The sequence below is a fragment of the Amorphotheca resinae genome (genome assembly GCF_003019875.1).
Source record: "Amorphotheca resinae ATCC 22711 unplaced genomic scaffold M430scaffold_14, whole genome shotgun sequence".
NCBI lineage: Eukaryota > Fungi > Ascomycota > Leotiomycetes > Helotiales > Amorphothecaceae > Amorphotheca > Amorphotheca resinae.
Window position 1 is genome coordinate 168,680 of NW_020194484.1, and position 16,198 is coordinate 184,877.

The window sequence follows — 16,198 nt, forward strand, 5'->3', positions numbered from 1 at the left end:
AATGCAGTGAGCGAGCTCCCTGCCATTGCTCTCAAGTCAGGGGGGAGATCTAGCCTAGCGAACCACCGGCTCCTGGTCCGCCACGGCTCCGCATTATTACCCCGCAACTAAGTAAGAGGGTCCCGTCTTAACATATCGGTGCCGAACCAGTGAAAGTCAAATGCCAATGGAATGCCAGCTTCCCCACACTTGAACGAAGCGGCTGACAAGTTCGTTGCAAATCGCAACTCTTCGGTCAAATTAGGATTAAGAGTTTTGCGGAATAGGGGTCTGCCCGTTGCATGGTGTGACATCACCTGTATTCTGTTTCTTCATTCTCTTCACTTCGGAAGACCGGGAGTGATGAATTTAGATCTTATGATGGACGGTACTTCGCTGACATGTACCCCAATATACAGTATACTTCAGTATGATATTGGACTTGAGCATAAGCCGGCGCAGGGTAAATGAGCCTTTTAACCACGCACCGAATGAAAGATTTCGCGTATCAGATCTTGATATTGGTATATTATGAGGGAACAATCTTCCAGTTCAGTGTAGAACGAGAACGCCCCATCACCATAAGTTGAAGCAGCCAGCCCTATAAAGTGACTTGCAAGATTCCCGTGTTACTTTCGCCGACACGTAGAGCGAGGGAAGAGCAGATGGAATAGCCATGGGTCTTCCAACACTTTCTCACAGAAAATAACCAAAAGGAAAATAAAAGGGAAAAAAAGAAAAACGGCCAATTGAAAGAACGCAAAGAACGCAGTCTCTGTAAGAGAGAGTCGGAAGACCCACGATTAGTACATAATGGGGTTGCAGGATCAAGATGCGAGCCGGTTCCATCCCCACCTTTTTATTCATGTGATTTAAAAGGACATAGACCTAGAGCGTGTAGAAAGGGGGCGGGACTTCACTTGAAGATATGTCAAGGGTAAAGACGAGAGAAGGTGAAGAGATGGATGTACTCGTAGACAAGGATCACGGGACCAGAAGCTAAACCGTTGTCGGCGATTTGCTTGACTGGCACCCCACCAGCATTCCCCGCCTTCACCGTCCTGGACCGGTTCCAATCGCTCCAACTATTGCTCAAACCACAATCATACTACCACCACTTATTACTTTTATTTTCGCTTCAAGAATATCATTAACAGCATTACATGCTTCCGTTATCATCGTCAGGAATCGTCGTACCGTTGCAGTCCTATTATCGTACTGAGGACGCGCGGACGGCTCTAAGAATCCGACCTCCTCACCTTGCAATCTGATAAACAGAGCATCGAATGCTGCATCGTCCCTAGCGATGCCACCAGTTCTCTCTTCCCCATCAACTTCCTCCCCTTCGCCACCTCCACCTTCGTCTCAACAATCCGTTTCCTCTACGCCGAAACGAAAACGTGATGATATACCGCCCACACCTCCGGCTTCCTGCCCCGAAATGCGTCTTAACACCAAGCTCCCTAGCAATATCACCGTAGCCTCCTCGGCTGATTCCGAAACAGGAAGCCCGCGCACGAAAGTGGCGTACACTTTCCAAGGCCTGCAACTGGAAGATGATAGGGTGTCGAAACTCGACCTCCAGCGCTCCAATTTCCCCAGACTTGGACCGCGCAATGAAGGAATGCAAGAGGAGAGCGCGGTAAGAAAGCGGGTCAAAGTCTTCGGAGACAAAGAGAGTGATATAGCTTCAGGGAGGGGGAGGGAAATACCAGAGACGCCTCAGCATCAGAGCTTTGGAACCGTGAGTGGGTCGGAGAGGAACTCAGATTCGACGGTCTCGGAGAAGGGATGCTCCTTGGCGTTGAGGAACGAGGTTGATCCTATGATTTTTAAGGGGTCGAGTATTGGGAAACGGAAAGGGGGATTGGCGCGGGCGTATCCGAGCATCAACTGTCTTGCGGATTCTAAGTCTCGTGCGTCAAGAAAAAGGATGGGTACTCCGCCATTACTTGGCTCCAGAGATGCATCATTGGAAACAGAAACTGCGGATGGGGGAGAAAGGAATGTGGATCTCGACAGAGCGGCATTGACATGGCATGATGATGAGATCACTGGCCATAATCCAGATGATCCTGATGATGACGGGGAAGGCATCAATGGGATTGGCTTTAAGCCAACACCGGCCATAGCATATGCGAGATCAGAGAAGAGGAGACTACAAATGGCGGAGTATCGGAGTCGAGAGGCGAGGGAGGCCAGGGCCAAGAGAAGTGAGAGGAGGAGGGGTGAAGTTAGTAAGGAGAGTAGTAAGGTCGAAGCGGAGACCGCGAGGAGGGTGAGATTTTTGGAGGGTATGACGGAAAGCATTATTCCGACGAGTTGACGATTTGGCTACGACTTGACTTGGGTCTACCGGAGTTTCAAGGGACATTTGGATTTGGGAATCAGATTGCAATATGGATGGATGGATTGTATTAGAGCGGAGCTGCTTTTGCTCTGCATAGCGAAGGAGTTCGGGGTTGTTATAGGATATTCCCCTGGTTCGGAACCTAATCAAACAATTTCCTCAAGCCGTCCCTTATTTTTGAATACAGATACCATAATTTAATACACGTCACTTTTATTGTAGCATCTCCCCTGTCACCAGAACTTCCAGCTCCACTTCGACTTCTTCCTCTGCTCCTCCTCCAATCTATCAGCCTCCTCTTTAGCCCTCCGCCTCTCCTCCCTCTTGATTCTAGCCGCCTCCTCTTTCTCCGCCTTCTTACGATCAATAATCTCGACCGCGCGCTTCATCGTCGCCTTCTCCAGCTGTCTCTTGTACATGCAGTACTCGTAATTGGCCCAAGAGGCAAAGACGAATGTGCCTACCGCCCAGTTTGCCGCTTTAGGGATTGGAGCTATTGTAATACCGGATTAGCTATTTGAGCTCTCGCCAGCCATTTCTGATTGTATAAGTGGAGAAGGGATACACACCACCAAACAAAGCCCGCACGCCGCCGAGTCCAAACCCGCCTCCAATACCCATGAGCAGCGACTCCCGCACGCAAGGATACATATGAACCTGTTTGAAATCCTGAAGCCTGACGGTCTTGATGGCCTCTGCCAGGGTAGGCGGGGGCTCGTGGGCACCAGCGGTGTTCTGGCCGGAGCCAGCGGGCAGCGCGTTCGCAGATTCCGGGGGCGAGTGGAAAACTTCGTAGACTTTGTTCGGTGTCTGGACGTGCTCGGGCACGGTGGTGCTCCCGGGTGGGGGACCCCGGGGGGTGGGTGGAGGAGAGGATTCTCGAGTGTCGCCAGCCATTGGGGATGGTTTGTGGTGGGAAATAGGAACTGTGCAGGCGGAGAGGGAAGGCTGTTGGCGAAGATGAAGAGAGGTGAGGTTGATCGATCGGCAGATCCTGGCGTTGTGGGGCGCCGGAGTGTGTGCAGCCTTGTGCTACAAGGCTGAGGCTGGAGTAGAAACAGCTCAAGGCTTGGATTCCAGTCACTACTTGGACCTCTGGCAACTTTTAACTTTTACTTTTTTCTATGAATCATGACTCTCTTATACTCAATTGAACTTTCTGGAGAGGTCAGTGGTTAATGTTCCCTGAATACCTTGCCAGGCATTCTGGTATTTGATTTCAGCCTTGCAGTTGACAAGCCGGCGGATATCTGAACCATTCTCATGGGTTCCGGGTAAAAACACCTCAAAACCCTCTGTAACTGCCTCCTCCTATATCTTCCCTTGCTAGCACCATGACCTGGCTGTAAAGTGGGCGTTAGATACCTCCCTCAACTCTAATCATATTTATCACGTGATAAATGCTCAAGATAGGTATAACCTTTCCTGTTTCCATCCAAATCTTATTAGACCTTCATGACATATAGACAGCTGCTAAGTAGTCAAGTTAGCTTTGTCTGATATCTCCCCGATCACGTTATCATGAGATCAGCAAAGCCACTTTAATATCGCTTCCCAGAAAAACGCGTCGCGTACGCGGTATCTTAAGCGCGCCATAATACCCAAAACCATATCCGATGATTGAGCGAGACTCACGACCTTCTAATTCCTCCTCTCCTGACGCCCAGCGATTGTCAATTACGAAGCAATTCTTTAACTAGACTTGCCTCTCCTCCCTCTCATCCGCCCCAATCGCATCGAGCCTCTTGAACCAACCCACGATGCCGGCCCCTCGACGGGCACCACAGAATGGCTACCGCCGCGGCGGGAAACAAGCGTACCATGGACCTCGAAAAGCAAAGACCTTCGCGGCGAAGTCTGGCGCAGAGGCGACATCAGCAGACGAGAAACGCGAGGCGGTGCGACTGGCACATAGTATCGATGAAGCACAGGGATTCGCGCGTTACGAGTCTGGAAAGAAACGCGTGGGCTGGCTGGTCAATATCCAAAGCACCAGTATCGAAGATGAAAAAATCCCAGAGGGGAGGGCGGGTCTGGATTGTTACTTCATTGAGGAGGATGGGAGCACGTTCAAGGCGACGCTGGAATATGATCCGTACTTCCTGGTCGCGGTGAAAAGGGGCCACGAGTCAGAAGCGGAAGAATGGTTGAAGCGCGCTCCTGGAGGAGGGGTCGTCAAGAGCTTAAGAAAGGTTGAAAAGGAGGATCTGCAGATGCCGAATCATCTTCTTGGGTATAGGCGGACATTCTTTGAGTTGAGATTTGCAAATGTTGGGGATTTGTTGGCGGCGAGACGGGATATCATGCCTATTGCCGAGAGGAATAGGAAGAACATGAATGCCATGGATACTTATGCTGAGGTTGCCAGGTACGTTGTTTTGTCGGGAGTTCAGATCGCAATTTTGGGACTGGAGCTAATGGACTGCAGTGCAAACGCTGGCTTTGACCTTTTTGATGACGAACGAGATGATGAGAGACGACTTAATACTTCTGTTGCTGATGCGAGTGATTTCATTGTAGATATTAGGGAATGGGACGTACCATATCATGTACGGGTAATGATAGATCTAGGTGGGTCAGTCTTGCATGATTTCAATACTTGACTGACGGTAGCAGATATACGGACTGGGAAATGGTATACTGTGGAGGCAAAACATGGTGTTACGACGATGAAATGCATAGAAGAACGTTTGCAGAGAGCAGACCCTGTGGTCATGGCATACGATATCGAGACCACGAAATTACCCTTGAAATTTCCTGATCCGGCTATCGATCAGATCATGATGATATCGTACATGATCGATGGCCAGGGGTTTTTAATCACGAATCGGGAGATTGTCTCGGAGGATATTGAGGATTTCGAATATACGCCGAAACCTGAATACGAAGGGCCGTTTATGATTTTCAACGAACCAGACGAGAAAGCTGTTATTGAACGATTCTTTCTTCATATCAAGGAAGCTCGGCCTACGGTGATAGCGACTTACAACGGAGACTTTTTCGATTGGCCATTTGTGGATGCTCGAGCAAGTGTCAATGGAATCGATATGTATCAGGAAATTGGATGGCGAAAAGGAACTGATGACCAGTATTGCTGCGATTACAGTGCTCATATGGACTGCTTTCACTGGGTCAATCGAGACAGTTATCTGCCACAGGGGAGTAGAGGTCTGAAGGCCGTGACTACTGCAAAGCTTGGATACGACCCTGACGAACTGGACCCGGAAGTCATGCTGCGGTATGCCAGCGAACGACCGCAGACTCTCGCTGAGTATTCCGTTTCCGATGCTGTGGCTACCTATTATCTGTACATGAAATATGTACACCCCTTTATCTTTTCGCTGTGTACGATTATTCCTCTCGGACCAGATGCTGTTTTGCGAAAGGGAACTGGAACCCTCTGCGAAATGTTGCTCATGGTGCAAGCCTATCAGAAGGAAATCGTTTTACCGAATAAGCACGTCCAACCCAAAGAATCTTTCTGGGAAGGCCATCTCTTGGAGTCGGAAACTTACGTTGGTGGCCATGTTGAAAGTATCGAAGCTGGTGTCTTCCGTAGCGATATTCCTGTCAACTTTGCTGTTGACACCACAGCCATTGATGAACTTCTCAAGGATCTGGATGCTGCTTTAAAATTCAGTATCACGGTTGAAGAAAAGAAGTCACTTGACGATATCACGAACTATGATGAAGTCAAGCAGCAGATCGCGGACCGGTTGAACAGTTTGAAAGCAACGGCTAATCGAAGTGAGCGACCTCTGATCTACCATCTGGATGTCGCCTCCATGTACCCAAACATCATGACCACAAATCGACTGCAGCCTGACTCTATGATTCAGGAATCGGATTGTGCTGCATGCGATTTCAACAGACCTGGAAAGACCTGCGATCGAAGGATGCCGTGGGCGTGGAGAGGGGAATATCTTCCTGCGAAACGAGATGAGTACAACATGATCAGAAGTTCCCTTGAGAATGAGCGGTTCCCGGGCAAATACCCAAATAGCCCCCCTCGCACATGGCAGGACCTGAGCGAAGATGAGCGGGCTTCCCTTATTCGGAAAAGATTGCAAATCTACAGTCAGAAAATCTACCATAAGATCCATGATTCGAAAACGATTGAGAGAGAAGCCATTATCTGCCAGCGAGAGAACCCGTTTTATATCGATACCGTTAGAGCTTTCCGTGATCGACGATACGATTACAAAGGGAAGCAAAAGGTATGGAAAGGCAAGACAGAAGCGCTGAAAGCCTCCGGCGCTCCCGCGGCAGAGATCGAGAACGGAAAGAAAATGATTGTGCTTTTCGATTCTTTGCAACTGGCGCACAAAGTCATTCTCAACTCATTCTATGGTTATGTGATGAGGAAGGGGTCTCGTTGGTATTCTATGGAGATGGCTGGTGTCACCTGTTTGACTGGTGCGCATATCATTCAAATGGCCCGACAGCTGGTAGAGAGAATTGGTAGGCCCCTGGAACTCGATACCGATGGTATCTGGTGTATGCTTCCTGCAACATTCCCCGAGAACCATGCCTTCACGCTCAAGAACGGCAAAAAGCTGACTATCTCTTACCCCTGTGTTATGCTGAATCACCTCGTCCACGACAAATTCACAAATCACCAGTATCAGACTCTTGTCGATCCAAAAACCTTCAAATATGAGACCCACAGCGACAATTCCATCTTCTTCGAAGTCGACGGTCCATACCGGGCTATGATCCTGCCAACCTCCAAGGAAGAAGACAAGAACTTGAAGAAGCGGTACGCGGTGTTCAATGAGGATGGAAGCCTAGCGGAACTGAAGGGGTTCGAAGTCAAGCGAAGAGGAGAGTTGAAGCTCATCAAGATCTTCCAGCAGCAGATATTCAAGTTCTTCTTGGAGGGCACAACATTACAAGAGACGTATGGAGCTGTCGCAAAGGTCGCCAATCAATGGCTGGATGTTTTGCACTCCAAGGGCGAGACCCTGGCCGATGAGGAGCTTATCGATCTCATTTGCGAGAACAGGAGCATGTCGAAAACTCTAGAGGAGTATGGGACACAGAAGTCGACATCGATCACCACCGCAAGGCGCCTGGCTGATTTCTTGGGCGAGCAGATGGTGAAAGATAAAGGCTTGAATTGCAAGTACATTATTTGCTCGCGACCAAAGAGTGCACCTGTTACTGAGCGAGCCATTCCTGTGGCTATCTTCTCTGCGGAAACTACAATCAAGCGACACTTCTTGAGAAAATGGCTGAAAGAAGACCCTACAAATATGGACCCGAGAGCACTGCTTGATTGGGATTACTACCTGGAACGTCTAGGCTCAGTCATCCAGAAGCTTATCACTATCCCAGCCGCCTTACAGAAAGTTCGAAACCCTGTTCCAAGGGTCCCACATCCTGAATGGCTGCAACGCAGGATCAACATCAAGGATGACAAGTTAAAGCAGAAGAAGATGACCGACTTGTTTGTGAAAGCTCCACTGGAAGATATTACCAACCTGCATGATTCACGAATCGCGGATATGGAAGACTTTGGGGCCAAAATCCTGAAGCCAAAAACCATTGGGGCTGCACTGTCTCAAGCTTCCCAGAAGCCTATGAAAAGGAAATCCCCAGAGCCTGCAGTGGCTGTTTCGACGAACCCATATGCTACATTGCCCGAAAAGATGCCAAATCCAACCGAAGACTACCTTGGTTTCCTGGATTATCAGAAACAGAAGTGGAAGATCCAGAAGCAGGCCCGAATCCGTCGTAGACACTTATTCGGTGAGACCCGTGCCAATGCCCAAAGCAATATTGGAGCGACTTTCCGCAACCAGGCAGAGATGATGTTCAAAGGTACCTGGCAGGTCCTCCAATTGCGAGGGACGTCCAGTCCGGGAGTCGTCATGGCGTATGTTCTTATCGACTCGAAGATACATACCCTGAAAGTTAACGTACCGCGGGAAATCTTCCTAAACCTGAAGGGCAAAGAATTGCCAGATATTGAGGTGGATGGTTGTGTGGCCCAGAAAGTCAACCATACACTACCAAACGGACATCCTTCAGTGCACCTCTTCAAGCTGACCATGCCTGAAGAAGTATATATCAACGACGCCGAGAAGCTATCGCTACTGTTTAATCATCCAAGTGTGGAGGGGGTTTATGAAAAGCAGGTGCCGTTGAACATCCGGGCGGTATTGCAACTAGGAAATCTCTGTACTTTTGATGAGACACAACCAGGTGTTCTGGGCAAGGGTCTTGAATCGGGATTCGATCTTTCTACTCTTTGCCGACCAGTCACAACTCAGCCATACCTTTTACAATCGCCAATTGCTTATCTCTATCTCTACCATGTCGTCGCTGGGGATCGACAAGTTTTCGCTTTATTCTCTACGGCGAAAGAGCAAGCTCATGTGGTCATCCTTCAGAAATCTAAAGACTCCAGCGCAGACCTGCCAAATTTCGGGAAGATCTACAGTGATATGCTGGCCAAACGAGAACAGGAAGCTGATGGGCAGGAATGGCAGAATTGTTTCCAATATCAAGAGAAGCTCCAGTTCAAGACAAGCCAAGTCACGACAAGACGGAAAGCTCTTCTTGAAATTGGAGATCTTGTCAAGAAGATGCGAAACGATGAATCGAAACCACTAATGCTCGTCATTCAATCACCGCAACGACGAATGCTTACTCATGATGTTCCTATTCTAGCAGAGTTCCCAGTTCTACCGTTGAGGTATGAGATTTCGGACAGCAACCTCCCGCCACTTGGCTGGCAATCTTTCGTTGCAAAGCGTCTGGTTAATCATTACCTCGGCCTTGGATCATGGATCTTGCATCTAACGGAGCTGGCAAGATATGGTGATGTTCCGCTTTGCAATCTCGAACGAGATGATCCTCGGTTTTTGATCGACGTTGCGTATGCACGGCGCTTGCAGAAGCACAATGTGATTCTGTGGTGGTCCGGAGGCCCAAGACCAGATCATGCTGGTTACGAGTTAGATGATATTACTGGACCTCTAGATACTGTGCAGATGCCGTCTGTTAACAATCCCGGTACATATCCTTCCGTTTGCATCGAGATTGATGTCCGCAACCTGGCAATCAACACCATTTTGACCTCGTCCCTTATCAATGAGCTCGAGGGAAGCGACTCAGTCTCATTCAACCCAGCTGCACCAACGGATGATTCACCAAGCGATGGGACGAATGTCCTTTATGCAGACAATGCTTTCGCGACCGCCGGTGTCACGGTCCTCCGCGAGATGGTCAAGGCCTGGTGGACTGAAGCCAGCAGAGGAAGTACCATGGCAGACATTATGGTGCAACATCTCGTTCGATGGGTTGAGAATCCTGATTCGTTTCTGTACGACCGCTCATTACACTACTACGTACAGATGATGTCCCGAAAAGCTTTCCTGCAATTAATGACCGATTTCCGAAGAGTCGGCTCTCAGGTCGTCTTCGCCAATGCAAATCGACTACTCTTGCAAACAACTAAATCTGAAGTCGGCAATGCCTACGCATACAGTCAATACATTCTAAAATCTATCAAGGCGAAGCCCCTCTTCCACTTTCTGGACCTCGAAATAAAGGAATATTGGGATTACCTGGTGTGGTATGATGAATTCAACTATGGCGGCAAAGCTTGCCAGGAAGTCGTCGAGGCTGAGAACCAAACACTGGACATTGTCATGCATTGGCAACTCAGCAAGTTTCTACCTGCACCGCTCCAACCCATCTTCCATGATTGGGTGGTTGAGTTTGTCGAGATTATGCATAAGCTTAAACGCCCTCGCATTCTCGGTGATGGTGGTGTTGATGCAACGCCTCGACCAACTCAGCTTCCCGTCCACGCCCTTGGCGATGACAAGGAGGACAAGATTACCTTAGGAAAGGAATTTGAGAAGCCCCTCAAACGTCAAATAGCCGGTCTAATCAGACGCCAAAAAGACGAGATGCTACATCCTGAACTAGCTTCCGATTACAACTTCCCCCTCCTCCCTGGGTCACACCTAACATTAAGCAATCCTGCCCTCCAACTCGTCAAATCACTCATGCAAGTCTTATCCCTTGACAAGAACATTACTCTTGAAGCCCGTCTCCTCCGCAAGGAATTGCTTCAAATGTTCGAGATCAGGGAATTCAGTAACGAAGCGCGATTCGAGAATCCGAGTGAGAGCTTAAGGATGCAACAGGTTATCTGCGAGAACTGCACCATGGCACGCGATCTCGATTTCTGCCGTGACGAGGATCTAATCCCCGATCTGGGTCCCGATGGGAAGGTAGCTGGGGAGGCGAGGGCGTGGAAATGTTCGTTCTGCGAGGCAGAGTACCCTCGGCTTGATCTGGAGGAGCGGCTGATTGGGAACGTGGAAGGGATGGTGACGGAGTGGTGCACGCAAGATCTGAAGTGTGTCAAGTGCAAGGGTATCCGGGTGAATGATTTCATGGAGCATTGCTCGTGTGGCGGCGCCTGGGGCGAGACAATCAAGAGGAGTGAAGTGGAGCGGCGCTTGGGCGTGTATGGGAATGTAGCGCGTGTCTACGGGCTGCGGATGCTGAGTGATGTTGTCAATGGCGTAGTAGGAGCGTTGTGAGGGATATGGAATTGCTGTACAGGTTTATGCATTGGCGGATTGGGATTGGATTGGGCGTTTAAGGTCTGGATAGCATCAAGTACCCATATTTCATGTTGTATGCATAGAGATTAATGAATTATGTTTGAATTAGTTGGCTCTGCCTCTTGTATGTGATATATCTTACCAATTCGTATAACATATGTGAAGGCCGTTAAAGTAGGCTGTATTGGAATGTATGACGGTATGAGTTGAGTTGAAGGAAATCCTTGTGTTTGGTCATGATGTATCACTATTGCAGCCCCTAATATAATTTTTCGATCTCTACACAATGTAACATATGAGGACCCATTATATGATATAGACACTGGCTCTTCCTGTTTCAGGGAGCTAAAACTAAAAGGGGCCCCCGCCTAGTAAAAGGGGTCTTCTACAGAGCACTCTCAACTGATATCGACGCATAAAATGTGAGCTTTTCAACGCCAGAGAACCTCATTTACATTCACATATGAGCTTACTCCGCCAGTTTTCTCTGATAGAGAAAAGTATCAACTTAGTAAATATCCCCCTTTTCCAAGCCAGATCACGTGCGACTCTTGTACGGCAGCCGAAGCGAACCCCAACGCGTATACGCGAAATCGAGAATTTTGAAAAGCATCGACTGACGAAACGAAGCTCTGCGCAAGACACACCGCCCTCCTAGCAACCATCCGAACTTGAGACGCATACCTCCACTGATCCAGTCGCCTTGAGAACCCGTGTACGATAGCTCTGCAAGGTCGGCAACATGTCGTTCGGTGGCCAAACCCCCACGATCATTGTGCTGAAAGAAGGTGAGCTTTGAAATCAGCGTACAGCTCCAGCTCTTGCTGATAGGAATGCGATGTAGGCACGGATTCGTCGCAGGGAAAGGGGCAGATCATCAGTAATATCAATGCTTGTATAGCTGTGCAAGCGACGATACGAAGTACGCTGGGTCCGTACGGCGGGGATTTGCTGCTTGTGGATTCGAATGGCAGACAAACGATCACAAATGATGGTGCTACTGTTATGAAGGTATGATGAATATCTTCCTTCCCCAGTTCGGCTCTGACAGATGCAGCTGCTTGATATCGTACACCCGGCCGCGCGAATCCTGACCGATATTGCGAGATCACAAGATGCTGAGGTGGGAGATGGGACGACGTCTGTGGTCGTGCTGGCTGGCGAAATTCTCAAGGAGATCAAGGACCATGTCGAGCAGGGAGTTAGCTCGCAGACTATTGTCAAGGGGTTGAGGAGAGCTTCTGCGATGGCGGTTAATAAGGTGAAGGAAATTGCTGTGAATACGAGTGACAGCAACAAGAGGGAGACTTTGGGCAAATTAGCTGGAACGGCTATGAGCAGCAAGCTGATTAAGAGGAATACCTCTTTCTTCACAAAAAGTTGGTGTGCATGCAAATACTCTCAAGTTATGGATGCTAACAGTATACAGTGGTTGTCGACGCTGTCCTGTCTCTCGACCAAGACGACCTCAACGAGAAGCTCATTGGAATCAAGAAAATCCCCGGCGGCTCTCTTACAGACTCCCTTTTTGTCAACGGTGTAGCGTTCAAGAAGACCTTCTCCTACGCCGGTTTCGAACAACAACCTAAATCCTTCAAGAACCCCAAGATCGTCTGCCTGAACGTTGAGCTCGAGCTCAAGTCCGAGAAAGACAACGCTGAAGTACGCGTTGAGCAAGTCTCGGAATACCAAGCCATTGTCGATGCAGAATGGCAAATCATCTACAACAAGATGGAAGCTATTTACAAGACCGGTGCTAAGGTTGTGTTGTCAAAGTTACCGATTGGAGATTTGGCTACGCAGTATTTTGCGGATAGAGACATCTTCTGTGCTGGACGAGTCTCCTCCGACGACCTTGAGCGCGTCATTCAAGCAACCGGCGGTTCCATCCAATCGACCTGCTCAGACATCCGCCCCGAGCACCTCGGGACTTGCGGTTTCTTCGAGGAGCGACAAATTGGTGGAGAGCGCTTTAACTTCTTTGAAGACTGCCCTGCGGCTAAGACATGCACCCTGGTGCTCCGCGGTGGAGCAGAGCAGTTCATTGCAGAAGTAGAACGCTCGCTCCACGACGCAATCATGATCGTCAAGCGCGCCATCAAGAACAACACCATCGTCGCCGGTGGCGGCGCGTGCGAGATGGAAGTGTCGGCCTACCTGCACCGCTACGCGGACAAGAACGTTCCGCACAAGCAGCAAGCGATCATCAAATCGTTCGCCAAAGCGCTCGAGGTGATCCCGCGCCAGCTCTGCGACAATGCCGGCTTCGACGCCACGGACATCCTGAACAAGCTGCGGGTCGAGCACCGGAAGGGGAACGTGTGGGCCGGCGTCGATTTCGTGCACGAGGGTATCGCGGATAATCTGGAGGCGTTTGTGTGGGAGCCGGCGTTGGTGAAGATTAATGCTATTCAGGCGGCGACCGAGGCGAGCTGTCTGATCCTGAGTGTTGATGAGACGATCAAGAACGAGGAGAGTGCGCAGCCGCAGGCGCCGCAAAGAGGGTTACCGCCCGGAGCTGCGCAGAGGGTGTTGAGGGGTAGAGGGAGAGGTATGCCGAGACGGTAGAGCCCGGGAGGGTTGTGAAAAATTAAAGAAAGAAGTGATTCCTGGCGCGCGCGGATATAGGGCAGAGTGTACTAGTTCCTCTGTATGATAGTATTATATACATTTGATGAATGCTAGAACTGCTTACCCCCGTATCATTAATACATGACTTTTCGCATGTGGGGGCCCTTCTTCATTTCATGTCCATCAATCAATCATTGACTGCAGGAGTGGCGGGACGTCTTGCCCCCCCCCTTTTAGCTTCGCGGCTCTCTTTCGCTGATCTAGCCGCCATCATTCAACCAGACGGTACTGATCACCCCCTCATCCCTGACCATAGCACAAAAGCTACGCTATCGGGGGATCTCTCACCCCGGAATTCCCCATCGCAGTCTGATTCCACTCGAAAATCCAGAGCTTGCTTGCTTACTTGATTTCCTTCTTTCCTGAATCAACACATGAATATCAACATCAACATCAACATCAACCAGCCGGCCTTTCAGCGCTCCTCAGCCCTTCCCATAGCCACTCCTAGTCCCGCTCCTCATCGCCTCCTCCGCCGCTCTCGCCGCCGCCTCCGCCCGAATCTGAAGCACGCTCGCCTCATGCACATGAACGTCGCGCGGCTCGTCCTCCTCCTCGCCCTCCCCGTCCTCTTCCTGATCAATCAGCATATCCAAGTCGCCATTGCCGTCCACGACATGCGGCTCGTTGTCGCCGGAGCCCCCGACCATGCTGCCGCCGCCGGCGCCCATGCCGCCGAGCATGGCTTGGAAGGAATCCTCGGCGGCGTTATGATCGTGCGCGTCGAGCTCGTTGTGCGAGGTGAAGGTCGGGGAGTGGTCGTGTGGGTGCGCCGACGCGTGCGTTGATGAGTTGTATGAGCCGAGGTGGTTCTGGACGTCTTCCATGATGTGCGGGTCGAGCGGCATGTAGTCATCGCGCAGGTTGCGGTGGTGCGGGTGGTGGTCTTGCATCTGTGGGATGGGCGCTGAAGGGTGGTGCTGGACCTGGAGTTGGTTCTGGAGTTGCGATGGGTCTTGGCTGGAGCCGGGGAGGCTGCGGTTGAGGACTTGAGGGCTGACAGATGCTTGTTGTTGGTGGTGATGGTCTCCGCGGAAGGGAGACGGAGATGGAGAGGATTGTGAGGGGTGGGGGGGCAGACTGAGGATTCGGCCAGCGGCGCTGACGCCTCCTTGCCTGGCGGAGGAGAGACTGGGCGCGAGCGAGCGACGGGGAACAGCACCATCAGCGCGCACGACAGGAGCTTTGCCCAACTCTTTGCATTCGGCACAATTCCTAATTACAAGACTGACGGTCTCCTTGATCCTGACCCAGTGATATTTCTCCGCAATCGTCGCCGTCGTCTTGTTGATTCCCCCATGCTGCAGCACGTGCACGTTCCGCGCAATCTCGTACTGCTTCTGCGGATCTGAGATCACCTCCTTGTCCTTCAGCATGAGCTTATCATTCTCGAGCAGCTTATAGTGCGTTGCTGCGGATCGGAGCCTGCTTTTTTCCGCTCGGTCAGCCCCGGCCGGATACTTGCCGGATCGGAGATAGAAGGCGATTTTATCGAAGCGTTCTTCACTCACGAAATCGGTGCCTCCCGGCCCTAAGTCTCTCCCGTAGATGATCGCGTCGACGAGTTGCCCCGGGTACGATTTCAGGTTTCCCGCTCCCTTGACCCGCCCGATGCGCTTGAACCCTAACGCATCCCAGATCCGGCATGAGGCGACGTTGGTCTCGTAGACGAGGTTGAAGACGGAGTAGGTGTAGCCTAGTCGCGGGGCCCAGTCGAGATACGACTCGCCCATGAGTCGGCCCACGCCTTTGTTCCGTGCTGCGTCTGTGACGAGGAACCCAGCGTTGCAGACGTGGCTACTCCGGCCGGGATAGTTGGGCTTGATGTAAAAGCTTCCCAAACATTCCGTAGCCCAGTTCTTGCCCTCAATGACCTCGTCCGCGCTCTCGATATGTCCAAGCAGCATGACAGCCCCAAAGTTCTGGAACCAGTAGGAAGCGAATTTGTCCACCGACATGGTGTCGATCATAGGATATGTGTCCCCCGTCTCTATCTCCTTGTTGAGCTGATCGCTGAGATAGGCAAGCAGAGAAGGGGGTACTTGATGCCGGGAGGAGAAGGGCACGATAGTCGCGACGGTGACTCTGTCTCGCAGAGTGATTTGGCGGGGGTATACATCAACGGGGAGAGAAGGCTGGGTATCGTGAGGGTCTGGGAAGGGTGAAGCGCCAGAGCTGCGGTAGATCGTTGGAGCGTCGGGGTCGTCGAGCATTGCGGGCATCTTGGCGCCTTCACAGTGCCAGTGCTACGAGTAGGCTCAGGGGTTCAGGGGTAGCTAAAGTAGATATTAGACTGTTGTCTTCTGAATGCGGGGAAAAATTGCGGAATCTCCTACAAATTAAAACCTGACAGAAGATCCTCAAGTGTTTTCCTCCACGCTGCCACGGTTTGCTCTGCAGGTCCTCTCTCCGACGTGCAGAGGGTCGCAATGAGGTTGGGAATTTCCTATTCGAGGATGGGTTCGATGGTGATGGTGAGAGATGAGATATTCGCTCAGTCGTGCTGGAAACATCGTGGAATCCCTAAGCGAGGTGGCACGTGATATGCTCTTGTTTCCATTTTCACGGGAATGTCCATGCAAATCTACCATGTTGATTCATGAATCTCCCATCATATAGAGCTTGGCAAACGAAAATATTGTCTGATACT

General features: G+C 50.6%; 5 protein-coding genes across 5 annotated transcripts; 3 read left to right on the forward strand and 2 right to left on the reverse strand.

Annotated features, from left to right (window-relative positions):
* Positions 1 to 1,285: 1,285 nt before the first annotated feature.
* On the forward strand, positions 1,286 to 2,305 carry M430DRAFT_31554 (hypothetical protein; the record flags this gene model as incomplete). Its single annotated transcript, XM_024866046.1, has 1 exon — positions 1,286 to 2,305. The coding sequence occupies one exon, from the start codon at positions 1,286 to 1,288 to the stop codon at positions 2,303 to 2,305; it is 1,020 nt and encodes a 339-aa protein (XP_024716599.1).
* Positions 2,306 to 2,433: 128 nt separating this feature from the next.
* On the reverse strand, positions 2,434 to 3,319 carry M430DRAFT_190749 (hypothetical protein). Its single transcript, XM_024864011.1, has 2 exons — positions 2,902 to 3,319; positions 2,434 to 2,822 (listed from the first exon to the last, which is right to left on the reverse strand). The coding sequence occupies exons 1-2, from the start codon at positions 3,224 to 3,226 to the stop codon at positions 2,563 to 2,565; spliced, it is 585 nt and encodes a 194-aa protein (XP_024716600.1). The 5' UTR covers positions 3,227 to 3,319; the 3' UTR covers positions 2,434 to 2,562.
* A 770-nt stretch (positions 3,320 to 4,089) lies between these two features.
* Positions 4,090 to 10,893, forward strand: M430DRAFT_110601 (hypothetical protein; the record flags this gene model as incomplete). Its single annotated transcript, XM_024861371.1, has 3 exons — positions 4,090 to 4,697; positions 4,758 to 4,900; positions 4,943 to 10,893. The coding sequence occupies 3 exons, from the start codon at positions 4,090 to 4,092 to the stop codon at positions 10,891 to 10,893; spliced, it is 6,702 nt and encodes a 2,233-aa protein (XP_024716601.1).
* A 766-nt stretch (positions 10,894 to 11,659) lies between these two features.
* Positions 11,660 to 13,485, forward strand: M430DRAFT_23102 (hypothetical protein; the record flags this gene model as incomplete). The annotated part of the gene is made up of 4 exons (XM_024864836.1): positions 11,660 to 11,705; positions 11,762 to 11,928; positions 11,975 to 12,296; positions 12,347 to 13,485. 4 exons carry the CDS (start codon positions 11,660 to 11,662, stop codon positions 13,483 to 13,485), a joined length of 1,674 nt encoding a protein of 557 aa, XP_024716602.1.
* A 1,317-nt stretch (positions 13,486 to 14,802) lies between these two features.
* Positions 14,803 to 16,019, reverse strand: M430DRAFT_37596 (hypothetical protein). Its single transcript, XM_024867150.1, has 3 exons — positions 15,885 to 16,019; positions 15,060 to 15,824; positions 14,803 to 14,973 (listed from the first exon to the last, which is right to left on the reverse strand). The coding sequence occupies exons 2-3, from the start codon at positions 15,768 to 15,770 to the stop codon at positions 14,947 to 14,949; spliced, it is 738 nt and encodes a 245-aa protein (XP_024716603.1). The 5' UTR covers positions 15,771 to 15,824; positions 15,885 to 16,019; the 3' UTR covers positions 14,803 to 14,946.
* Positions 16,020 to 16,198: the final 179 nt, after the last annotated feature.

What these genes read in the sequence shown, in the direction of transcription:
- M430DRAFT_37596 (XM_024867150.1), bottom strand. Translation starts at nt 15,770, where the DNA reads ATGCCCGCAATGCTCGACGACCCCGACGCTCCAACGATCTACCGCAGC. An exon ending in GGCCGGGAGGCACCGATTTC is followed by an intron (nt 14,974 to 15,059) that starts GTGAGTGAAGAA and finishes GGAAAAAAGCAG; the next exon opens with GCTCCGATCCGCAGCAACGC.
- M430DRAFT_190749 (XM_024864011.1), bottom strand. Translation starts at nt 3,226, where the DNA reads ATGGCTGGCGACACTCGAGAATCCTCTCCTCCACCCACCCCCCGGGGT. An exon ending in CGGCGTGCGGGCTTTGTTTG is followed by an intron (nt 2,823 to 2,901) that starts GTGGTGTGTATC and finishes GTATTACAATAG; the next exon opens with CTCCAATCCCTAAAGCGGCA.